The 27,045-nt window shown below is 31.9% G+C and overlaps 2 protein-coding genes across 2 annotated transcripts; both read left to right on the top strand.

Annotated features, from left to right (window-relative positions):
* The first annotated feature begins 2,014 nt into the window (after positions 1 to 2,014).
* On the top strand, positions 2,015 to 13,368 carry LOC108907104 (15-hydroxyprostaglandin dehydrogenase [NAD(+)]-like). Its single transcript, XM_018710634.1, has 5 exons — positions 2,015 to 2,195; positions 4,138 to 4,264; positions 4,316 to 4,422; positions 9,669 to 10,000; positions 13,079 to 13,368. The coding sequence occupies exons 1-5, from the start codon at positions 2,097 to 2,099 to the stop codon at positions 13,206 to 13,208; spliced, it is 795 nt and encodes a 264-aa protein (XP_018566150.1). The 5' UTR covers positions 2,015 to 2,096; the 3' UTR covers positions 13,209 to 13,368.
* A 3,362-nt stretch (positions 13,369 to 16,730) lies between these two features.
* LOC108907099 (15-hydroxyprostaglandin dehydrogenase [NAD(+)]-like) lies at positions 16,731 to 26,653 on the top strand. The gene is made up of 4 exons (XM_018710625.1): positions 16,731 to 16,759; positions 20,133 to 20,267; positions 24,792 to 24,918; positions 26,479 to 26,653. The coding sequence occupies exons 2-4, from the start codon at positions 20,169 to 20,171 to the stop codon at positions 26,610 to 26,612; spliced, it is 360 nt and encodes a 119-aa protein (XP_018566141.1). The 5' UTR covers positions 16,731 to 16,759; positions 20,133 to 20,168; the 3' UTR covers positions 26,613 to 26,653.
* The last annotated feature ends 392 nt before the right edge of the window (positions 26,654 to 27,045 follow it).

Below are 27,045 nucleotides of genomic sequence, written 5' to 3'. Positions count from 1 at the left end.
TGCTTGGGGGTCTATCATCAAACATTTATCTTGTTACAGTGTAATACATTTCCCTCTGTTCGATTTAATGATAAATATATCATTCATAATAATCATATTTGTTAAACATTTTAGACGTTGACCTTTATTATTTCAAGTGATCAATTTTATAAATCATTTTTTACAATGGTCGTAATCATTATTTTTACAACGATGTTTACAAGTGCTGATATAACTAATTGTAGAGTACGTACAGTGTAGGAAAGTACCGATGGTCTATCAGAAGTTACGTGAGAGCGATAAAGTAAGCCATAGAAATCCATGTGATAGACAAGGATGGCTATAATGAAGGCGTCTAATAGTCAACGCCCATTTCGCCCTTCCACAAATAAGAAGTGGATCTTATTTGTGGATTTATAACAGGCGATTCTTATCTTAATTTCCTACAGGAAGAGTTACCTGTTCTTCTTGAAGAAATTTCTCTACAGCTGAGACAACACCTATGGTACATGCATGATGGTGCATCAGCCCATTTTTAGCATTAATGTACGTAATCACTTAGACACAGTATATCCAAATCGTTGGATAGGTAGCGGAGGTACGGAACATTGGCCTGCTCGACCGCCGGATTTAAATCCTCTTGATTCTTGCATTTGGGGTTTTCTTAAGTCATTAGTTTATTCCACTCCCGTTAAAGTCCCGTTATAGTCGGCTGTGAGACAATAAGAAATATACCACGAATATTTGCGCGAATACGACAATCAATGAGGCGAGGAATTGAATCTTATGTCACGTCTGAGGGAGGTCATTTTTGAACATATGTTGTAGCTTTGCACCTTTACAAAATTTTATTAGTGTTATTTTCTGTTATTGTTCTGGTTTAATGTTATTGTATTAGATAGTTCTTGATAATGTATTAAAGAAATAAAAAAAGGCGTTAAGATGTTTTATTTTTTTTGCATCAAAACGGCGCTCCATACGAAGAAAAGGCAAGAGAGATTTTTTGTCACAAATGGAACTAGGAATTCAAAAATAATTTTTAATTTGTATTATCTCAGTGGCGTACCATTTTTTCTTTAAAAAAATTGAGATTATTACCCGTACGCGCGCCAATGATGAACATAAAATTCTTAATTGCGTGTCAAAAATGCGCAATAACCTCTTAAAACCCACCAAATTTCATTTGCACATCTCGACCGGTTTCAGAGCAATAAATTAAATCGTCAGTTTTTAAGAAAAACTTTGACACCCCGTATCTCGGAAAACGAATCATTTGCGGACATACGTTTATAAGCAAACTGCCATTATTTTCTCATGTAGAATCACCCCCTGAAATTTGTCGCACTTATTTACTAACACCCTGTATCAAATCGAGACTCAAAGACTCTCTAAGAGGCTCCTTAGAGATCTCCGGCAATTCGACCCGAGGTGCAGGCAGATAGAGGCCTTTTTTCTTCTTATGGATTTCCGACTCGTAAACGTTTTTTTTTTGTACTTATGATACACGTTGAAAAGTGTAAAACATGTGCTTCAGCATAAAATTTAATATGACGTCCATAAGATAAGACAAAGTACAAAAGGAAATCAAGTCTTGTTCAAGTCATAAATTTTAAACAAAAATTCACAATGCAATTGAAAAGAAAAATTGTATGTTCTTTCAAAATATCGGGTAAACCCGAACAATAAGGTTAGTAATAGTTTATTATGTCCTTCGTTTTTCCATCTTAGACAAGTTTATCAGCAAAATGATCCACCCGGTGTATTTCAAATAGATTTTATGTTAACGTTAATTAATTTTAAGTTGTGCTGTGAATAATATCTTTATCATTAAACAAATTAGCTAAATAAAATCAAATAAGATAAACCTATTAATTTCGCTATTACTCTTGCTGTTGTTATTGTTCTATTTATAACATTTTTATTTGGCTTATCTTATATTTTTCACTCTCTTAAATCTACTAAGTAATATTTCACATTTATGTACTTGCTTTTATCTCAAATTATCATGTATTAGAAATGTATATAACGACATAACTGTTTATAATAGGACACATTATTATAGAAACAGACAGGTTTGAGTAAGCTGCATTTAGATTTTAACGAGTTGACATAGAAAAATGGTGCTTGATTTGGTTGGAAAAATAGCCTTAATTAGTGGTGGTGCTTCTGGTATAGGTTTACGATATGCAAAGGAACTCCTTCGGAATGGTGTGAAGGTAAGAGAAAATATGTTACAATATTTTCATTGTTCTATTTCATTTATCTTTAGTTAATCTAACGCCAAAGTCTAAGATCAAGTCCTTGCCATCTACAGTGCAGCGTTCTGCAGTAGATTTCTTTTTGATAAAGTGTTGATTTTTTTATAAAAATGAGATGAGTAAAAACTTCTAATTAGATTATGCACTACTCAAAAGGATCTTCAATCATTTGCCTGTTATAGGAATTAAAGATATGTTTTCATTTTCACAAAAAAAGTCTCACAAACTTCATTCATTCATGCATTTCCCATTTTTAATAAATAACAATATGGGTAATACTAATGGTAATACACTAATGGTAATATTTTAATTTTTATGTGACCTTATATTCAGGGTGTCTCAGAATATGTGGGCAATCTCTCGTGTTTATTCAGGAGACGTTAAAATAACATGACAAGTCTTTATAAAAATTTTCCTTAGAGGGCCCTCCTACAGGTCTCTAAAAGATGCCCACTGAAAATTGTTTTTTTTTTTAAATAACTCAAAATACTTTTTAATTAATTAAAATTAATTAAAAATAATGAATTTTTAATACGATGGACAATAGATAAGGCACCTTAAAAATTGACCCATGAAAACAATTTGGCTTATTTGGTTTGCCAGGGACGGACTATCTGTAGCATAATTATGTAATTTTTTTTACACCCTTTACGATAAAAGCACAAAAATAATATTTTTAGATAGCTTGAACCTTAATCGAAAAAAGGACACGATTGGTTGATATCGATAAAATGAATCGTTTTCGAGAAAAAACTATTTTTGTTTAATATGATTTTTATTATATCCGTAAAGAGAAATAAACCGATGAAAGGACCACTTTCCAAAAGTCTCAATGGGCACAAATGCCCAAATCCACCCCCCCCCCCAGAAACTGACTCCAAGTAGCGGAGAGTTTACTTGTTTTATAAAAAGAAATTTCAAATAAAAGTTTTTTATTTCAATGAAATCTAAAAAAAAACTAATGTTTTTTTCGAAAAATCAATGTTTTGGCTTTAAAACTCCATCAATGTTTTCAGATGTGATTTTCATCAACACAGAGTATACGTATGATAGCTAAAGATATACACGTGTGTTAAGCTTAACAGCGTTTTACAGCTTGAATATTACTTTATCGAAAAAAAATACATAGGAACTTTTTTTAGATTTTGTCAAAATAAATAACTTTTACATGAAATATTTTTTCTTAAAATGACAAATAAACTTTCTACAGCTATATAAACAATTAAATTGTTAATAACAATTTTTCTGACCCGATTTCGTAAAATTGAGTTGCAGATTCGAATTCAGCGTGAAAAAATATACGCGCAAAAAATATACGTGCAAAAAATACGTGCGACTATAAAATACAGTAATCTGGAAAATCTGTAGGCTGATTCGTGGAGGGCGGGATCAAGTGGGGTAGTTTGATAGTAAAAAATGTGGTTGTTTGGGGTCATTGTTGGGTTGATTAAAAAAATAAATTTTTTACATGCAGAAATCAGTTAAATCCCCCCCGCTACTTGGAGGCAGTTTTTGGGGGGAAGGGGTGGATTTAGGGCTTTGTGCCCATTGAGAGTTTTGATCTACGTGTTAAGAACTATCAACCTGCGAAGTTTAAAAAAAATTGGCCGAAAGCCACTTCCCATAAGAAAAGTGCGGGGTCCTTTCCATTCTTTCTGTGCCTATCTAAATATATGCCATTTTTATTTACATTTGTTTTCTTCTAAAAATAAATAAATTATACCAAGTATTTTAAAAGTTATTAAAAGAAATCGATTTTCAGGGGCGTCGTTTAGGCGCTTGTATCTCCGTAGGGGGGACCCCCTAGATAGAAACTTGTCATGTTAGTTAAACGTTCCCTGTATAAATCCGAGTGCTTGCCCACATATTCTGGGACAACCTGCAAATATATATATTTTAGGCCGTAACATTGGCCGACACGAGTTCTGAATTTGCCCAAACAGCTTCAACTGAAATTGAAAAAGAGTTTGGTCCCAATAGGGCGCTGTTTGTAAAAACGGACGTGTCCGACATCCAACAATTTGACAGTGAGTACTTTTTACAGAGCAAGAAATATTTATTGTTAATTTATTTCGTAGATGCGTTCAAGAAAACTATAGAGAAGTACAAACATGTAGATATCCTTATAAATAACGCTGGTATTTTAAATGATAAGATATGGGAAAAACAAATTGGGATAAATGTTGTAAGTATTTTTGTGTATATTAACCAAGTTGTTAAAATAAGCATTCCATAAATAAATATTTATTTTTATACCACAGTAATATATATGTTACATCACTGTTTCTTTAAATAAAAATTGTTTGTTAGTTTATTAACGGCACATAGTATTCATTCATAGTATTTATTTTAGAATAGTCCTCTTTGGAGTAAGTAAGATTGACTTTAAAGGTTGTTATTCCTAAAAATAATAAAACATTTGGCGATGAACTTTTATCAACTAAGTAATTTTCGTATAATTCCAAAAGTTTTGAAAATTATTTATTTATTTATAAGAAAATTTCCTACAACTTTGGCTCATACAATTTTGTTTCTAATTGTAAGTTAGCAAGTAAAAAGGATAAGGGAGGTAGAATGTTATGTCAATAATCTTTGTATATACCTTATAATAATTTATCGTTATACAGGGTCTTTCAAGATTGAGTTGACATATTCCTGACATAAAAATAAGTGAAAAATGTATACAGGGTGATTCATTAACAATGGGAAAGTCGAAATCTGAAGATACTACACATGAAATGGTGATCATTGGCGCAAACATGCCTTATCCGAAAGTTGATAGTTTCGGAAATACAGGGTGTTGAAAGTTAAAATTTTAAATCGTTTTTTTGCTATTATTCTGAAAATATGTAGGTTAGGAACTTGAAAATTTGTGAAACTATATTTTTTTAGGCGACGAATAAGATGCGTGTTGTAATTTCACCATTGCTCGTAGAGGGCGCCACTTACGACCAATTTTACAGAAAGTTTAGTTAATAACATTTTACCCTATATATTTAACATGAAACTTGATTCAAAACCTGAAAGAACTATCATTTTTCCATTAATTATGTACTCTTGTTTCATTTCGGTATCTCGATCCGTTTTCGAGAAAAATCGATTTAACGAACACTATGTTTTGATAATATGAGAAATATTAAGCGAAACAAACCAAATGTTTCTTTGTGTTATTACATCAATTAACAATAAAACAAATAAAATAGTAATTATGATTTAAAGTAATTGTTCGAAGAATCCACCGTTGACACTAATACACCTTACACGTTTTCTGAGAGATCTTCGAGTTTGAAACAACATATTGGGATTGCGTCTGACTTCGTTGGCAGCGACTTGTATTCTTTGCCACAACTCTTCACACGAGCCAATAAATTCTTTGTAAACTATATCTTTCATTCGAGACCAAATAGAAAAATCAAGAGGATTGAAGTCCGGACTTCTGGATGGCCAAGCAAAAATGCTTAGATGGCCAATCCAGCGATTTGGAAAAACTGCATCTAAATGTGCACGCACTGGCCAAGAAAAATGCGGTGGAGCTCCGTCGTGCATGAACCACATGTCTCTTCTTCAATAAATTGGAACTTCTTCAAGCCGTGGAAGCATTTTTACTTGGCCACCCAGAAGTCCGGACTTCAATCCTCTTCATTTTTCTATTTGGGAGAATCTATTGGTTCGTGGCAAAGAATGCAAATCGCTGCCAACGAAGTCTACTACTAACTATCAATTGAGCGACTTTTGACTCTATCCTGAGTATATAAAACCAATTTAGAGTTGACTTCTTCTCTAATATGATTTAAATTTTACTATTAATACTATTATTGACTCATTTTTTACTCAGTCTTGGTTTCAATTAACTAAATATTGAGTGCAAAAATAAATCACTCATAAATGATTAATTAGGATATACGGTGTTGAAATTAATTCACTTCGCGAGGGCTCCTGCTATCCTGGCTTCCTGGCTCAGACCTTCCAACTGAGACCCGCAGGCTAAGGCCTGTTCTCCTGACGATCACGCTTTTCTGGAGCATCTAACGGGACCCTATTAACTGTGGTAGAGAATAAAGAAGCAATATATAAGTGGTGCCATCTTCACGACGCCATTCAAATTACTCGAAATTAATATACAATAATTAATTATTGTATATTAATCTAATGCTTAGATGTACTGTGGTGGTAACCAGCGTTGGGCGTTAATCAATTAAATTTTCAGTCAATTAATTAATTGATTAAAAAAGTAATTGCGAATAATTTAATTGCAGTTAAAATTAATTGCAATTGAACTATTAATTGCCCGTTGTAATTAATTTATTCGTATTCATCTATATTAAATGTGTCTTGCAACTAAACCAATTACAATTAATTTTATCAACTGTTCTAAAAGACAATTAAAACTAACAATTACCCCGCTTCGATTCATACATCTTTTCAATTCAACGCAACGAGTTATAAGACCTTTTTTACTGTATGGCGTCACACACTTCTTGTTTCCGAAATGTATTTTCGACAGACGGACTTCGGACCTTTTGCAGTCAACATAGAACGGACAATCAGAGGTGTGAAGATTTTTTTAATTATTTTTTCGATTCAAAGCACCGTTTCCGAGTTATAAGACCTTTTTTGCTGTATGACGCCACACACCTTTTGTTTCCGAAATTTATTTTCGATATACGGACTTCGCACCTTTTGCATTCAACGCAGAACGGACAATCGGAGCTGGGGATTTGGGGAGATTTTTCCTATTATTTTTTTGATTCAACGCACCGTTTTCGAGTTATAACCACTTTTTTTATTCTATGATGCCACACACCCTTGGTCACGAATTTTTTTTTCGACAAACGGACTTTGGACCTTTTGCACTATCACCAATCCCCCCACAATTGCAGATTTGTTTATATTTCCAGCCATTACCAAGTTACGAGCAAAAACTGTTTTTTGTTTTCTCATACGTTGTGACGTCATAGCTCGATGACGAAGGCTAAAAAGGCCCCGCGCTCTACCCCACGCCTTCTCTAATGGAACGATGGGAACAGACAAAGACAATGCATCTGGATATGAAAAAGGCTGGGATCACTCAGTAATGAGGACATTTACTCTGATTTAGGTACAAGTACACCAAATACGAGTTTACGTGAAGAATTTATTTAAGAAGTACCTATATTTGAGTAAAAGTACTCAGTTTTAGTTTAAATGTACTCAATAATTTCACTCATGATCAAAATGCCTCAGTTTTAGTTTAAATGTACTCAATAATTTCACTCAATGGATTCACTCTGAACCTTTATTGCTTTCACTCACACCGATTTTCTTACAGTGTAAATAAATCAAATTTGCCATAAAACGGAAGCAAATACGAGAGATAATTATTGTCCAGAGTAAAATATTACATTCAAAAATAAGGAGCAGGTTTATCGCGGTTTATCAAAAATTGTAAATTTTTAGGAATAGCAAAAAACTGGCGCTTGGAAACGGCCTTAGTTACTGAGTTACGATTTGTAGTAAAAAGTCAAGAAAAAATACCATCCGTAACTACTAAATTTGCAGACTGGAAAAGCGAAAATAGCTTTATTATTCAAGAAAAAGAGCTGGAAAAAATGGCATTTGCATGTCTCTTGTGGACAAAGAGCGATTTGATTGTCGATCAAACAGATTTTGGGGTATCATATAAAAGAACCAAACAAAAACATGTTCTCAATAAACAGTACCTTTATTTTTATTTTTTATAAACTTTAAATAAAATTAACTGCTTCCATGTCACATGTTATACTCACATTCTTCAGTTTCTTCAACAACTGTTTTTCCATCCTCGCAGTACTCTGTGCAAAAATTCCAACTCTGGATCATTGTTTTTTCAAACAGTCTATTTTTTTTCCTTATCTTATTACCCAAAGGTAGCTCCGGTAAGTCTACTTGGTCAAATCGTGCGCGTGTTTTTAATAGCGATTGAAATAATTTTTTTTGTCTCATCTGAAGTGCGATATAACTTCACTTTATTTCAAAATATTGTTGGTGGTAACACTTTTTTTTTAAATCTTCGTCAAGAACTTATACCATTGACTTTTTTGAGCCACAATAACACATTTTTGATATCAAGCAAATTCCAGTCGGATCCAAGTTTTCGTACCTCGCCCACTTTGGTGTATAGATCCCAATATGCATCTGGAGCTTTTGTGATACTGTGATACTTCAATATTTTTTCGATGCGTCCAAGGGTACAATTGGCGGGAAGATAGGAGTGACCTCTGATCGGAAATATAATTTCTATTTCCGTTACATTTTCACCTGACAACTTATGGAGCCAAAACATCAAAGTATGTACGTCATGACTATTTTTGTTCTACCCACGGCCATCTGCAATAAAATGGATTTTCGTCGCATTTTCAGGAAATTCAGCTTTGTTCAAAAAATCAATAATAGCAAATGATGTGTCAGTAGCCCCCCTATCCGTTTGGTGCTCCGTCCCCCATTATTCTTATGGTTACAAACTTAAATTGTTGTATGCAAATCAGGACCATGGTTTGAATGCCTGAAATAATCATAGAAACTATCGATTAAAAATTTAAAATATCTAATTTATTCATACCTAACTTGTTTTTCTCTCACCCTAGATGTTAATTTTAGGTACTTGTTGTTTCCGCCTACCAAGATTACTATCACCAACAATGTGCTGACCATTTACAGATTCAACTCAATATTGTAACGCCATCTATTATTAAAAAATTGAAAATTTGGACAAATTGCGTTTTGCAAGTCTGATCAAATGGCATCAGTTCTCATTTTTTACAGAGCTATACTACTTTATTTGTTGAATGAATTGAATCGCCTAGCCATATTTCCCCCACTGGTGGCTAATAATACTTATTATTCATAAATTACACAAGTTTTACTTAAATATCTCGGTCCTCTTTCATAATACTTATCGTTGTTTTATGGAATTCTAAACAGAGGATGTTTATCATCACGAAAACGAAGCGTTTCCGTTTATATACATTTGTTTACTTATTTTGATCAGAGGAACACGTCTTCACAGTTTGTCGACTTAATCCTGAAACACTCTGTATATGTAGTTGATACAATAGCAATCACTGGGAGTTTATTCGATAAAGATTTGTTTTATATTGGCATATAATAAACTCTACAACTAAAAATCCAAGATTTGTCATAATGAAATGAAAAAGAGGTTTTTATGTAAATTTGAAAGTCATGTTCTGTACTAATTGTTTCATAAAGGACTGCACAATTTATACCAATTCTTGAAATTACATTGTATGTATAAGACTTTCGATATATAATCTTAATTTATGACTAGTAGCTACTACTAAGTACACAGTAAGAGATAACTTTTTTTTACCAAGAAGATGTACAAATATACCCTTGAAAAAATACCTGATGGATTCAACTTCTTATCATGAATTGTTAATTCCTTTTTTTCCGTAGAATGGTGTGGTTCACGGAATACTTTTGGGCATGGAAAATTATCTACCAAAATATAAACAGGGACCTGAGGCTGTCATAGTAAACATGTCCTCTATCGCTGCAATTGGCATATGTCCTTTCATTCCCATATACTGCGGGACTAAGGCTGCAGTGGCAGCAATGACCAGGTCCTGGGGTGTCCCCCATCACTATGAAAGGACTAAAGTTAGACTACTCGCGATTTGTCCAGGAGTAACTGCAACGCCACTGATCGCTGATATAAGCGGAAGAAATTTAGGAGACGCATATGAAGAGTCTCTGCAGCAAAATATAGATACACTGCCACCGCAAGAGTAAGTATTTCATAATATTCAAATTTGAATTAAGAATATCGGAAATAATGTTTGATAATATTTATTTGTTGACGAGCTTGGTTGCAGGTTTCCGTGTTGTCAAAAGTTGAATTGTTTCCAGGCTGGTTGCCACGTCGCGTCGCTGGTCTAGGCTTCTTGACGTTTCGAGTAACATTCTTCAGAAGAAATTCTGAATCTTCAGAGAGTTTCTTCTGAAGAAAAGGTCGACATGTGTTGAAATGTCAAGAAATCTAAACTGCAGCAAATGATAAGAGGTACAACGTTAGTTAAATTACAAAAAAGTTGTGCAACAATTTTTCTTCAGTCACGCTTTTAGTTTTCTTGTAACTTTCATAGATCACAAAACTATTTTTTCCCTTTTTAAATAAGTTTGTACTTATTGGGCCATTCAGAACTTACATAAAAAATTTAAATATACAGGACTCTTGCAAACATAATTTTGTAAAAAAAAATCAGAAGGCGCAGTTCGAAAATGATTTAAAAATACACTTCTGCACGGCACTGGCAACTATTCCACTGTAAAACCTGACTTTGCGCAAGGCAAAACATGCAGTTAGCGACTGGCACGGCAGCAAAGTGTAATAAAAAATGAACGGACAAAAATTTTAAAGAATTTAAACAGCAAATTAAACGGCTTTTGCCGCTATTGTTGTTATTTAATGAAATTTGTGGTTTTAATTAATAAAATAACTTGACATACCTGATGTTACAACAACTGTTCAAAATTTTATCCACCGATGTGTAAACACATTTAGGCTTGTCATACTCAGTTTCTACGAACTAATACAAATGTTGTCTTACTTCACCATAAATTAAAACGTTATATCCGAGTTGCTATACCTACACTTAAGTCATTTTTGACACTTGCAAAAGTAATGTAAACACTATCACAAAACTTTAATACTAAAATCGGATTCAGTATTCGGAATCACCTGGAGTTACTTGGAGAGAGAGGAGAGAACGAATTGCGTACAGCTCACAACGCGAATGACGCCAGAGACAACAGTAGCCAAGCGATGAAAGGGTTTCAAATACTACAACTTCAATAATTTTTTTTTTTCTTGGAAGATATAAATTTTACAAAAATTATTTTTCGATATTGACTCCATTTTTCATGACGCATGGGAATGCCCAATTTTTTTTTGAATAAGTTGTGAATCAGCCTGTATAAATATTAGCCTTATATTTTCTAGTAATACATTACTATTAGATTTTTTGAAGTTATAACATTGGTCACAGCAACTGTGCAAAATTGTGCTGTTGCTAAAATGTAACTGAAATTTTCTGTAAATAATATAATAAAAATGGTTATCTGGCAATAAGAAAATAAATTTAGAGGAAAAAAAATTGACATTCATTAACTAAAATGTAGAAGATTTAGTAGCAATCCATACAGAATGTTAATTTATAAAATACCTGAAATCTTAAAGTTTATAATATTTGTAATTACAGAATTATGTGAAAAAAAGGGAGCTTTCGTGAAATTTCATTTTTGTGGTCTAAGGAAGTAACAAGAAAATAAAACGGTAATTCAACGCCTTATGGTTTCACAACTTCATTGTAATTCAACCAATGTTAAAACTGCTATCGTTTTTGAGATTTTAATGTGTGACTTATGGATCTATCATTTGTTTTGAAGATAAAGTATTCAATTCAATTTCTTTAAGCGTACACAGTAAAAAGCAACGCAGTGTAACTTCAAGGTTACTTATTAGAAACGATCGGAAATGTTACGGTGGCTGCAATGTGGTACAGAGTTGCTTATAGACTGAGTTCTCTTTTATGTAATTCAAGCCTATTTTTCTACTGTACACGTTTCACATGGAATTTACCATAAAATAAGTAGATATAGTACGTTATAATAAGTACCAGCAAAAGTTAACAAAATAACAATTTCTTCTCGCAAGTAAAGCAACTGTAGAAAATTAACAGTTGCCTTAAGTGTTCCGCGGTTAATCGTCTCCGGCGATGGGTAAAGACTCATTTCAAAAATGAAAATTTACCGAGGTCACAGGCGCATACTTAAAGCAGTCGAAGTTTTTAATATATGCTATTTTTACTAATGCAAGCATCAACTATTTCACAGTAACCCTCTAATCTGAAGCTGCGCATCGATCAATTTATTCGATACATATCTGACGTGCCAGTGAACAATTCAAGTTTTTTGTTGAGGGACGTTGGCTATGCATTTCATTGTCGTTTATGTGTGTGTGAGTGAGTTTGGTGCTTTGCTTGGTCGAGCGTATGGCACGTGTTTTTGTGGCAGACAGTAGCATTGCGTATTGTGAGCATAGAGCGACACACGGCTCGACCACATTTAGTCTATTTCTGCTACAACGCATATTGCCCCTTACTAATAATATACTACTGCTTATTTATTTGACTGTGGCCATAAAGTTTCCGATATGACTCAAATTATTTTGGCGAATTTAGGATTTTAATAAAGAAGTAAGGTTGTCAATACAATTTTTTGTAAGAAGAACTAATACATGTGAGACTGTGAAGAAGAAACTTTAAAGAAATAACTCTATTTGTTGTTAATATTATGCATTTTTGTGTAGTTGTGTACAAACACATACCGACGCGCAGTTTGGACTGAGACAACAAATACATTTATTTTAGTTGTACCTACTTAAGAATTGATTTTCGTTACTATTAGATCTAGTGTACCAATATGATATGACTTGCATAGTTTAGAAAGCTAACTCAAAAGTTAACCAATATAATATTAAAATTAAGCTAACAAATAGTTGATACTCAACGATAAGTGCTATTATTTTAATACAATTGGGTGTGGATTGTTTTTATTAAAAAAATGTATTGATTTTGAGTGAAAATTAAGTCAATTTTTTACAGTGCACCTTTTGAGAAGCTCTAAACTACCTGATTTACATGATAAGTAAGTTGTATTGGACCTTAATTATGCTGCAGTACCTACTTGTATATTTTCCTAAACACCCTATATAATTGATTGCAAACTTGTTTACATAAATCTTAAATTTGTTGAATTTCTTAAATGGCTTTAATATTAAAAATTAATTTTATTTTATTTCGCAGACCTGAATATGTGGCTAAAGAGGTAACAAAACTTATTCAGTCTTGTCCAAATGGAACTGTTTGGGTAGTTGAAGAAGAACAACCCCCCTATGAGTACGTGTTCCCAGAGAGAGAAACAATGCCTAAGTAAATCAAACAACAATATTCTTACTGACCTATAGGTTGTTCAAACAATACTTTAATAATAAATAAGATTAGGTACATAAAAGAAAACAAATTAAACTTTATGTAATTTTTTGTCTAATATTTGTTGTCATATTACCGAGAAATACAATTTGGCTAAACTAATATACCGTGTTATGTACTTTTCGTTAGGCCCTTATTTTGGAATTTATTTAAAAGTATTAACAGCAATTTAATTATAAAAAAAGTTGTTATAAACTGAAAATATGTTCTTTGTCACCAAACGTCTAGTTATTTTAAAGAATGGCAGTTCAATTTTGGAAACTATTTTTAAAATACTATTTTAGAACTAATTTTATTATTATTTCCCTAACTTCTAAATTTGTTTTTGCATTGATTTATGTCGGAACTACTTGAGAGTTATGTACCTACATATGCCGTTAATGGTTGTGGACTGCATTCTTCTAATTATTGTTTAAATTGAATTTGTAACAAAGTTACTCACAGAAACGTATATGAGTCATACTAATGTATTTCTCAATTTGCCAATGTATTAACTGATATACAAAGATTTTTAAATAATTAGATGCAAATAGTCTCTAGGTCTAAATATCAGTAGAGCTGGTGGTATAAAGCGCAATGAAAATTGATTCAGTGCATATATGTACTTGAGGGAGACGGAGAAAAAAATTTTTTGTTTAAATTTAATCTAATTTTAATAAAAAAATAATAATAACAAATGAAATCAAATAAAAATTAATCCTTTAAATGGAAAACAGAGGAAAGGAAAATTATTATTATTTTTTGTTTAAATTACTATGAAATTGACCAAAGTGGGATTAATTCAAGAGCGATTTTCTCAGAAACCGTTAAATATAACGATTTGAAACAAGAGTACCTATTTAAGGTAAAACAGTTCGGGAAAACGGAATTTGCTGTCCAATTTGTTAAAAAGTCAAAGATGAAAAAGTTACACACGCAAAATACCAAGGGCCCCCCCGTACCCACCCCAATGAACCTTGTGGAAATAAATGGATTACTTAGTTTTGATCATAGAATCGGCCTGTTCAGGGTTGGTAGTTAATTATGAGACACCCTGTAGAGAGATTCAAATTTACGGCTGCATTTTTCAAACTCATAGAATAATACTATATGCTTTCAAAGACTATTTCATATCTGCATCAAATAATATATTTACGGAAATTGAAATTGTTATTATTGAATCGGTTTTAATATAACGCTGATAATTTCTATAATTCTTGATTTACATATTGTAAATAGGTATATATATTAAAATACTCTTTTTCAACAGAATTTTTATAGAAGATTATGGTAAGTACCTACAATATTTATCTTTTTAATAACTGACTCGGAAAAATACTAACGTGTACAATTATCCCTGCACTTTATTTTATGATACGACAGAAAATAAAAACACTATGGCAATTAAAGTGCAAATGTAGACACATGAAACCTTATAAAAAGTAGAAACAAGATACAATATAGACTTTATTCTTGCAATGAAGAACATTTAAAACATCTTTTGTAACGAGTATTTAAGAAAATTGAAGACCACTTAGACACTATTATGGCTAAATATGCAATATTTGCTTCAAAGTATGCCTTAATTAAATAAAAAATTGACGTGTGCAAGAATTTTCTTTTTCGTACAAAGCAAATGATGTAATACTTACAGAGCGATTCACAATTTATCCAAAAAAATTTGGGAATAGATGCGTCATGAAAAATGGACTCAATATCGTAAAATATGTTTTTGTAAAACCCTTATAGTTTACCAGAAAAAAATTATTAAAGTTGTAGTATTTACAACCCTTACATCGTTGGACTACTGTAGTTTTTAGTGTTGTTCGCGTAGTGCGCAATTCGCTCTTTCGCTTCACGTGGCCTCAGGTGATTCCGAATAGTGTTTACATTAGTTTTGCAGGTGTCAAAATGGCTTATGTATAGCAACTCGGAGTTGATGGAGATCGCTTTAATTTATGGCGAAGTAAGACAACATTTGTGTTAGTGTTTACATTAGTTTTTCAGGTGTCAAAATGGCTTATGTGTATAGCAACTCGGAGTTGATGGAGATCGTTTTAATTTATGGTGAAGTAAGACAACATTTGTGTTATAGTGGAGCATTTGTGTTATGGTGAAGCAATACAACATTTGTGTTAGTTCGCAGAAACTGGGTAAGAAGGGCGCAAATGTGTTTACACATCGGTGGACAAAATTTTGAACATTTGTTGTAACCACAAATAAATTTTATTAATTAATAATAACAATAGCGGCAAAAGCAGCTGAATTTGCTGATATAAAATAGGGATTATAAAATGTTATATATTTCTTTCCTTCGGAAAGAAATTCTTTCAATTTTTTGTCCGTTTATGCTGCATGCTTTGCCTTGCGCTAGGTCAGGTTTTACAGTGGTCAAGTTTCCAGTACCCTGCAGAAGTGTATTTTTAAATTATTTTAGAACTGCTCTTTTCGATTTATTTTTACAAAATTGTATTTGTATAAGAGTCCCCTGTACATTCAAATTTTTTTTTTTTTGGATAAGTTCTGAATCATTCTGTATAGCATACCTACGACCTGCGTTGGGGGATCAAAGTTTGAATAAAAAATCAATTTCTCTTGTAGATACAAAAAAGTGACAGGGATTATAATCAATTTTAGTATACAAGTTTAACTTTAACTATTTCTCTACAAACTTATGAGCATTAGTTTTTTATACATACAGGGGTGTCATTCTAGTAGTGTATGTAGTCGCTTCTAATTTATAATATTTTTTGTCTCCTTATTTGAGTATTTTGTAATCTGTGAAAGAAAATCAAAAGATCAATTAAATAAGTTCTTGTCCTAAAAGGTGGCAAAGTCCTCAAATAAAGTCTGAAAAAAAAAAAATAAGTCATAGCTTCTGGTAATGTTTATGAAATATTTTTTCTTATTTTAACTTACTATTACGACAGAGTACTACAGACTTTGCAAAAAATGTATTCTTACATGATGAAGAGTTTTCGAGATAATTGATGTGTGTTATATCATGTCTAGGAAGTAATTGTCGCTAAAAGTTGTAAAACATGATTATTTTTAAATAAAAAATTAAATATTCAGGTAATGTGATGTGATCTTGATGTGTGCTTACAACTTGAAATAAACCACATAAATTTTCATTAATTTTGAGCTTCCAGTATTTATGGAGCAAAGCTTTTCTGGATATATATCTCGCGGAAATATTTTTCTCTATTAATTTATGTACTAAAATGCGCCAGTAAAGTTTGCCAAGTATTTCTGATATACTCTGTACATATGATTATTATTATATCACGTACCGTTCCTAGCTATAATTGAAGTAACTGGAACTGTAGTCGTTATTGTGATCTACTTTACAAGACAGTTCTCTATTCTGCAACTGCATAATTTCTTATTACTGTTTATAGATGGCGCTAGCTCCTTCATAAAAATCACCAAAAAAATAATTGATGTATTTAATTGATGGGTAAACCTCAATCTCTTTTTGTGTGGATGAACGTTGTGTAGTAGTGCTTGACATCGGTAAGACATATTTTACCATTTATTTTGGAGATATTTTAACAACTTAGTTCATTATTAGTAGTAGGTAAATGAGATGATTTGCTATACCCATTATTCCTACGTACCTATAGTGCAGAAAAAATTTTAAATTTATAAATAAATAGTATATTGTGCAGTAGATCATGGCGATTTTTTTTGGAAAAATTTCAAAAAAATGTTTTGATGTTTTGGAAGTATTGAAGATATTGAACTGCCAACTATACTCCGCGGTCGAAATTATAAAGAGTGACTAAGACATAATATAAAAACACTATTACCATAATGCGTATAAAATATAAAATGATTTTTATACGGTTCAATATTATTTATCTTTGTGCCGCTCGCTACCCACATCGATAGAATCTATAATCGTCTAGAGACAGAGTTACACTGAACGTCGATCTATATTCTATCTCTATCTTTTGCACTTGGTAGGGAATAGGGAAATGCTTTTTTAGTGGGTGTAAACGGACTTGATTTAACCCGTCCTGAGAAACGTCATAGCATAAGCATAGACGAGGGGTCTAATTCCATGGCTAGTTATAATAAATTTATAAATTAAAAAAACACAATTGGGACGTTTTAAAATGTTGTAATAATTAAAATGGATCAAAGTGCCTGTTATAGCAAACCATAAAAAATATTAGATGTTATGTTTTATTATATTTTTTTATTATTTTCTATATCTTGTTGCCTTTTACGCAGACACGCCAATGGATTTTCATTCCCGGCACGCTTCATCCCCCTTACTAGTCCAAAGGCTAGCGATGAATCACTCTCTATAATTTCGACCGTGGAGTATAATGAAAACATAGATAGGTATTTAATGGATTTTCTTCTGATTTACTTGGAACAACTGAGTAACTAAATATGTACCTATTTCAAAATATTAAATTTTGGATAGAAATTACGGAATTGTTATGGTTATGTAACTGGAGACGACCAGATACTTAGGCCGCGGCATAACAAACTAAAAAACATTGATACTTTGAAAAAGAAGAAAGAAATCCAGATTAATAATTAAAAAAGTGTTTTTAGGTATTCTCTACAACTAATGCAACTAATGATGCATTTAAAATAATTATATAAAGTTATTTCAGGACACATCTAACTAGCAGTTTAAAATGGTAGAAAGGAAAATCAATATTAACCGCAGTACTAAAATATGAACATTGACAATCATCTAAATTAAACCTTCAATTAAGACAAATTATTTAGAGATCGGAAGTATTAGGCCAGGCTCTCTTTCATGTATGTAATTTTATTCAAACAGAAAGGGACACAACCGTTGCCTTCATATAACTGCACTCTTTACATTATAAGAATATATATGTAAATATTTGCATAATAGTATTAAGCAAAAAGGGGCGGTGCCCATTTTTCGACACTAAATGGAATTTACCATAAAATAGCGGGTGGCTCAAAGTGGCCTATTAGATTATTTCAGAACCTACTTCGATTTAAATTTTGAAAATTGGCACACCAGGGTTTTTGGGTATGCTTTTTTTCAAATCTAATACTTTTGTTCCTGCAAGATTTCCGGTTATACAAGAGCTGACGTGAACTTTGTTATTTTAAATGGAACAGCACGTATATTTTTACATTTTTGGATTCTACGCTTCATTTTAAGGTGACTTTCATCAAGTTTCCCTATTTCTAAAATTATCCGTTTTCGAGATATTTAGCTTTTTTTAAAAAAAAAAATTAAAAATCAGAACCTACTTTGAAGCCGTACGCATTCTACAGTTAGACAGATAAATCCACAATATTTGAAGTAGCAAGACCTAAATAACTAAGTTACATAACCATATCTTGAGAGTTACTCAATCTTATACAAGGTGGTGATAATTTAATACCGAGTTTGGTCCACTGGAAACCATCTAAACTAGATTTTTTGTAATGGAACACCCCGTATATTTTTTCAAATCAAACTATTTATTATTGTTCTGAAATTTTTTCACATACATAGTTTTAGACACTAAAAAAGAAAATTATACAGGGTGTCACGTTCATGTTTCAAAAAAACTTGTGTGCAAGTTCCTCATGGAAAAATAATAGGGGTAGTTGATGTAAAGTTTTTTTCTTAGACGCCCTGTTTTCGAGATACAGTGTGTTGAAATGGAAATTTCCAAATGGTTTTCCTTAATTATTCTTAAATCGGCTAAAGATAAAAATGTCAAAATATGTATACGAGTAAACGCATCAACTGTGCGTTAAGAATAATGTGCAAACGGTTTCTTTTTGAAAAGCAGTGTCGCCGATACAGGTAATTGGAGAGGTACAATCGAAAAAAAAATATGTTAAAAGTCAAAATTTATTACATTTCTAAACGATTCTGTAAACTTTAAAGCATACTACAAAAAAAAGGTATACTTGTCGAAATTCGGTAGCATGTACCATTTTCGAGAAAAATGAAGTTGCATAGAAGGAAATGGGGGACAATTTCAGTATCTACTGTAGTATTTCGAGTTTTGCACATTTATTTAATAGTGCAGCTGTTTTGTTATCTATGTCTCCGAGTCTGTTTCCTAATATTTTTCTGTTTTTATCACCTTTTTTACATTAATGTCCATCAACAATTCAGTCCATTCGAATTGTTTATTTTAGTAATGGTATTGTAGTTGTTTACAAAATTTAAAATTAGTTAATAATAGATAATTAATTATCATAATCTGTTTATTTTGATTTACTTTTTTAAATGTTAGTTTACAACAGACTGAAACTTAAAATAAATTTTATTTTTTTTTTCTAGTTAAAAGTGTTTTACAGGATAACTGTTTCATGCGATACGTAAGAAATTAAAATTATAGTCTTAAATGCAAATACTGTTGGTAGCTAAATGTCTTCAGCTCATTCAATGGTAAGGTCCTCTTTCAATTTAATATTTTGTTAATGTACTTGTGCCGCTTTATGTGAAAAAAATTCAACTTCATTTTTCTCGAAAATGGTACGCGCTACCGAATTTCGTATACCTTTTTTTGTAGTATCCTTTAGAGTTTACAGAACCGTTTAGAAATGTAACAAATTTTGACTTATTTTCCCATGAGGCATATGCTCACAAGTCTTTTTGAAACATGAACGGGACACCCTGCATAATAAATATGTATTTGAATATTATCTAACATGGTAACGAACATATTTTGTCGTAGATAAAAGTATTTTATTAAGAATAACATGTTGACTTCAAACCTATTACTGTTTTGTAAATATTTTATAACAGTCCAAAATATCAAATTCCAGATAAGTGTCAATAAAACCGAATGAATTATGAATACCTAATTAAATATTTAGAAACAATGATAACTTATCGGTTTCTTCGGTTCCTCTCCCATTAAAACAGGTCTGTTAATTGCAGTAAGTAGTCAAAAGTTCACCAGATACGTTTTGGAAAATGGTGTTCAATATACAAGGAAAGGTGGCCTTGGTTACTGGAGGTGGTTCGGGTTTAGGATTGGAATATGCGAAAATACTTTTGCGCAATGGTGCTAAGGTAATTGATTTTATGTTTACCTATTATAAAATGAATAGATAACTACAATATGCCTCTAGTTGTCAGTCAGAAGTAAACCTAATCATATAACTTTTATTTTGTAGCGCTACGCTGTAATTACATTTAGTACCTGCCTCAATAAATAGATTTTGCTTTCTGTGAATTTACGAGCCATATAAATTATACTTTCAATTATCCGAGATTATCCCAAATACCCAAATATATTTAGCAAATGAGATTATAATAAGTAGGCTGTAAACATAAATTAGTTGTTGTTTATTAGGGTACATAAGCACAAATCGAGTAGGTAAGGGCCCGGATAAGTGTTAATTATTAGGATAGGGTAATAAAAGTAGGTACCTGGGGACAAGGATAAAAACCGAAAGCTTTTCGAGGTACCACCAGAAGTCTAGAAGCCTAGTTCCTGCTCGGTTGTGTGCCGTGTTACCAGCGAAATTGGTTGAATAAAGTTTTCCGTACTACTTAGAGGTTTTCTACTCACTTGAAGACCAAACCACTATAATTTTATTGAAAATGTACTTATACACAACAGTTAAATTGTTGAATAATTTTTATTTTCCATGTACATGGAATATTGCATTTATGAAAACACAAAAATAGAGATTTTCTGAGGGTGATTTTATAAATTCAGTTCTTGATTTATCACAGGTTTAAGAATGATTTCAAGATTTTTCTCTTTTCAATATTCGTCGTCATTGAAAATTGAATGTACTTGATAATGAAAACGAAATAATGCTTTGTACGGTTCAGAAACTTATAATCAAATGTTCTTTTTTGTAAATTATTGGAAACGTTCACCACTTTTAGTAACACATAAATTCATTAAAAATATACAAGGTGATTCTTAACTTATATGCGTAAATTCAGGAATAATTATCCATGTGAAAATAAGAACGAAAATCCTAAAATGAGCATAAGGATAAATATTTTTTATTTTGTTTTAAATCTCTGTATTACAAATTAGTATCAACAAAAGCTATTTATTTAATTAGATAATTATTTTCAATTTTAACCATGGGCGTGCGTGGCCATTTTAACAGAAGAGCGGCAGGTAGTATTAATTTTTTTTACCACTGGCTTTTTTGAAATTATTTTTTAAAATCTTGGTTCAGTGTGCCTTTTTATTAAAAAAAAAATATTTGGAATAATAATTCCCAGTAATGTCGTTATGATTGATAAAAAAAATGTGGCAATAGTTTTTTTTTTGTTGATGGAGGTAATCAAAGAAATTGTAAATTAAATTAAAGTTGTATAAAAAAAATAAGTTTCAAAATAATTGAAAATGACGAATTATACGCTTGACCTAAACCATTGGCCCGGCAGTAACTTGTATACGATTTCCTAACTCTTTCATATTGTTAATTTAGTCAATTTATAATATATATTTAATTACCTCCAATAATAGAAAAAACTATTCCTTTTGTTTCATTATCAAACATTATTTATCATGACTTAAGTTTTCAGGGTAAGATTCGTAATTAATTCATTTATTTATTCACTGATATAATACAGACACTTAGGTTTAAATTTTTAATTATGTCACAATAATATTAATATGTAACAAAAATTTACATAGATAACAAATATGTCAGTAATATTGCAATTTCAGATCTTTGTAATATTTAATAAAGGTTTTTTTCAGTTTGTTCGAATTTTTATTAAAAATATTTAAATAATACCAAGACATATATTATTCATGGCCAAAGATACTTTCACTACAGTGAAATTCATTTTTAAAATGGTGCAATAACTGCTTGGTCGTACTCTATCAATAATAAAGAAGTTTGATTTTCGTAATACTTCAGCAGAATTTACATAACCATTTACGACTTTCGCTAAAAAATATTTGGTTCCAATTTGTCTTCTAACTGATACTTTAGCCATTCCAAATTCCATCTCTATGTTTTCGATTTCGTTGTAATTTGGACAGGGCCGTATTAACCTATGGTGAGACCTGGGGCTGCAAGCTCTACGTAGATCCTTTTTTCTAAATTTAAAAAAAATGGAATTCATTTTGCCAGATCTGGTCGTCTACAGCCCTGTAACCTGAGGGATTATTTCTTTATTTATCTATACAGAGTGGTTCGAATTTTATGCAGGAAACTTCGAGGCCAGATAGATCTCTTTAAAATAATATGTGTTTGCCTTATAAACATACGTCTGGAACGGCACCGTTTTAGAGATACAGGGTGTTGAAGTTGTCAAAAAAAATTGATTTTTTGTTTATATCCGGAATCTATTAACCGATCTCAATAAAATTTGGTACATATAGTTAATGTATGATAGTAGGCCTTATATTCCCTGAAATATGAGCTTTAAAGGTTCAACCAGTGGTGTACAACTGGACAGGGGTCACCCCTTTTTTACAAAAAAACCTACGCCACTGCATTTTTTACATGTCATTGTAACTGTTTTATATTTTAATGCACAAAATACGTAAAAAAGGTGACTTTAATTTTTTTCCTAAGATTCGCCATTCTCAAGTTATTCATACCAATACAATCCCCTTGTGGCAGACACTTCTAACGATAATATTACAAGAATATTTGTTTATGTTTAAAAGTAAGTGCAATTTGTAAGCACATCAACAAAATTATTTACACTCCTTTCTACACCACCTGTGAGGTAGTGTGCGATATAAAAAAAATTAATTTTTTTTTAAACCTCAACACCCTATATCTCTAAAACGGGGCCGTTCCAGACCTATGTTTATAAAGCAAACACATATTATTTTAAAGAGATCTATCTACCCTCGAAGTTTCCTGCATAAAATTCGGACCACCCTGTATATCGTTATGACCAGTATCATAACGAGTCTGTATTTCAAAAGAGTTTATTATTCAATTCTCGAAAGGGACGTGGGAACTTAGAAATGTTGTATGTTCAGAGAATTAATTTCAGGCACTCACCATCCATTGCTTACGTAGAATGTAATCCAGTGACTGGCCGTACAGGGTGACACTGAAGTTGGAAGAAACAAAAAGAAACACCAAAACTTTCCAGGAAGGGTTTTTAATAACAATAAAAACAGAACAAACAAACAAAATAACGACACAACGAGCTCGAAAAACATTATTAATTTATTAACACGCGACAGCGCACCGAGATTCAGGGAATGCACGATCCATAGCAAAATTTGGAATAACTTGATCCATTATTAAATTAACCCGAGACTCTAAAACTAAGTAGACTGCTCAATGTGAAACCTAAGGAAGAACTGTCTGTTTTTTTTGGAGATCTCTCCTGAATTTGACACCTCGCTTTGACACAGCCATTTCTTGGGTCCAAACGTTTATGTTCTTATCTTACTGGAGGAAATATGAATATTGGGACGCTTTGGTATAACTATACTATGTTTATAATTACCTAATTGACTGGACTTACATTTATATGAATAATTCTGTGACTAACTGAACTTACAAGTAACCCTAGCCTTCCTCTAATGACTCCGTGTAGCAATACGGGACGGATTAGTCAATCTCATTTACTCTATCCTTATAGCTTGGAAAATCCGCCTAAAAACCAGCTATTTGATCTATTACTTTCTTTTTTCTCACAACATTCTAACAACTTATTCTTGGAATTTCTACGTTCTTTGGAATGCATTTCGCGCGTTATTTGAAATATCGGTTTTTCTCTTTATACCTGCTCAACACATGGCCCCGATAGTTTAAGTCAACTTGTTAAAAAAATATTGCTAAATTTTTTCCGAAGGACGACGCTAAACCTACTTGAGAGCCCTTAACTTTCGATAATTAGTGTTGACTGAAATCTTTTACTTTTTGGCCCATCCGTTCCGAGAACTAACAAATAAATTACTACGCGTCCCGGCTTTTGTTACAGCCTCCGTAGCCCCCCTTGAGCCGGGCCTGGCTCTGGATATCTGTTCTTATATATTTTTATTATATATTTTGTATTAGTAAGCCAGAATTTTAATTTGAACTACCATACTTATTTTGTCAAATAAGAAATATCTGTAATAAAAACGATTCACTGTTTTGTGACTGAAAGTTACTGACAATGGTGATCATTTTCAGTAACTTTCAAGAAAAAAGCTACGATTACAAGGTTTCTGAAATCCACAAAGCATTATCTAATTTTTATTATGAAATAAGTCCAATTTTCGGTAATATTTGCTTCGATTTGCATCGAAAATGCAGTGGTGTTAAAATAAATTAATTACGCGAAAATCGTAAGAAACATTATTTTAATGATTAAAAGTATGTGTACAAATACTGGTCAAATTCTATTTAACGTTGATACTCTCTAGCACGTGAATGAAGCAACTTCGGATGTAAGTAAGTTGTATTCAATCGTTTCATTTTATACCCTAAGTGTGTGGTAGTTCCATATACCTATAAGAAATTTTTTGTTTTATATTTGCATCTAAAAATAAAATTCATACACTGTATCTAATACGTATTGTTAGATACATGCTAATTCATCTTTTGATGTTTTGTGATGAAATATTTGCGTAGTAATTTGTTTGTATAATAATTACAGGGTGTAACTCTAGCTGATATCGATTCAGGATTGGGAAACGTGGCTTTATCACAAATGAACAAAGAATTTGGACCCGATAAGACGATATTTGTGACAACGGACGTGAGCAATATTAAACAGTTTGAAGGTAAATTAAATTTTAATTAATCAATAAGGTTGTCCAGATATTAAATTCAAATATGATAACATTTAAAATTTAAGCAAAAACTATTTACTTACTACTTAGTAAATTAATTTTCAAAATATCGTTTAAATAAAAATAAATATATTTTTTTATGTAATACCTATGTTTAGTAACAATAACAAAATTACTGATATGTGGAAGACTTATGCTTATTATCAGTATTTCACAATAATAATTCGTGCATACGAGGTCTGGCTAGAAATTAACCGAACATTTAGTGATATGCGGTTGGCAGCATTGCGTTGCCCATAAACCACATGTTCTTGGATTGTTGATATTTCATTTAGTTTTCGTGATATTGTTATGCAATGTGGTTAAGCGTCACTAACGATTTTTGAAATGTGCGAAATTTCTGGAACAACGATTCACCGTAAAATTTTGCGTGAAACTGGGGAAAATTTTCACGGAAACGTTTCAACTTTTGAAACAAGCTTACGGAGGTGAACGTTACGAATGGTTTTCACGATTTACAAGTAGTCGTCAGTCAATTGAAGATGATCTTCGACCAGGAAGGCCTTTGACTTCAACTGATGACTCTCACGTTCATAAAGCCAAAGATCTGGGCGTGCAACTCGCCGATTGACTCTCGGAGAAATTGCAGAGAAGGTTAGCATCTCAATTGGGTCATGCCATGAAATTTTGAATGAAAAATTGGACATACATTGAGTTGTTCCACGTTTGATGACCGTAAAATTGTATGGACGTTTGTCTGTAACTCCTTGAACAATCTAATGATGATGAAACATTCATTCAAAGGATCGTAACGGGAGACGAAAGTTAGGTTTACCGTTACGATCTAATATCAAAGTAATGTTCACTGTTTTTTTTCGACATAAATGGAATTGTATATTCTGAATTCTTGATCAAGGTGAAACAGTGAACCATGCAAGATGTTTTACAATTATTACGTGAAAAATCCGCAAAAAGAGACTAGAGTTGTGTTAGACCGCGATTTTTCGTCGCTGTCAAATCCGACCTGGATCGTAGAAACTAATTAATTAATTTTGTGGGTTTTTTAAAGTTAAGAAGGATTTGTGACCTTATGGGCCAAATCCGACTTCCGGTTCATGTTCAGTGGGTTCAGTTTACATGGAAATATAAAGATCTGATCACTGGTTTTAGTCGCTGATAAATCATACCTAGATTTTTAAATGCCGATTTGTCGATTGTGTAGGTTTTTAAAGCATTTTTTGATGTTAGAAAACTTGGTGATTTGCGGGTCAATTCTGACTTGGATTCGAATTCAGTGGTTCAAAATACATGGGAATAATGTATTCTGGTCATTTGCACAAGAAAATAACGACTTTTATTTTTTTGTGGAGCTGTGTTATTATTCAAGTAATTACGTCTATGAACGAAATAAAATATTATTTATACGGTTTCCCTCATTTGTAGTTTGCAACTTGAAATAAATCATACATTTTCGTTAATTTTGGACACATTCTATATTGAAAACGAATCGTTTCCATTTGTATAAAATCCCTAAATAATATTTCTTTTCAGATGCATTTAGAAAAACTATTGAAACGTTTGGTTATGTCGATATTCTTATTAATAACGCTGGTATCTTAAACGATGGAATATGGGAAAAGGAAATATCTATAAATGTGGTAAGAATCCATAGTAAATGTAAATAAACTTAAATTTGAAACAAATAGAATAATTTAAGAAATAAATACATACAATAACAATAATGTGTTTATTACGCTGAATATCTTCGTATCTTTTAGATTAGTGTATATCTATCTACTCTCTTGAAAATATACGTATAGTGCAAATAAACTAAATCTAAATATACCATTTAACTTGCTGTTTTTCGCTTGTGTTCAATTTGAATTTTTAATGTGGTTTTCTACTTGAATATACTTCAGGTAGTTCTAAAATATATCATAAAATAAACCTCTTTTAATCATACACGGTGTCCAGTAATTCCGTTTGTATATTTGATTCTATATAAAAATAGGCTAAAATTATTCTATCAGTAGGTTATTATAGCCGGTGCTGAGACTCCCCCCTCCACTTTCGACCTTGGGATGACCTTGAGTGACCTTGGGATGACCTTGGATGACG

The sequence above is a fragment of the Anoplophora glabripennis genome, unplaced genomic scaffold, assembly GCF_000390285.2.
Source record: "Anoplophora glabripennis isolate ALB-LARVAE unplaced genomic scaffold, Agla_2.0 scaffold281, whole genome shotgun sequence".
Lineage (NCBI taxonomy): Eukaryota > Metazoa > Arthropoda > Insecta > Coleoptera > Cerambycidae > Anoplophora > Anoplophora glabripennis.
Note: the sequence above shows the minus strand (reverse complement) of the source record. Positions and strands in the feature narration are given on the sequence as shown.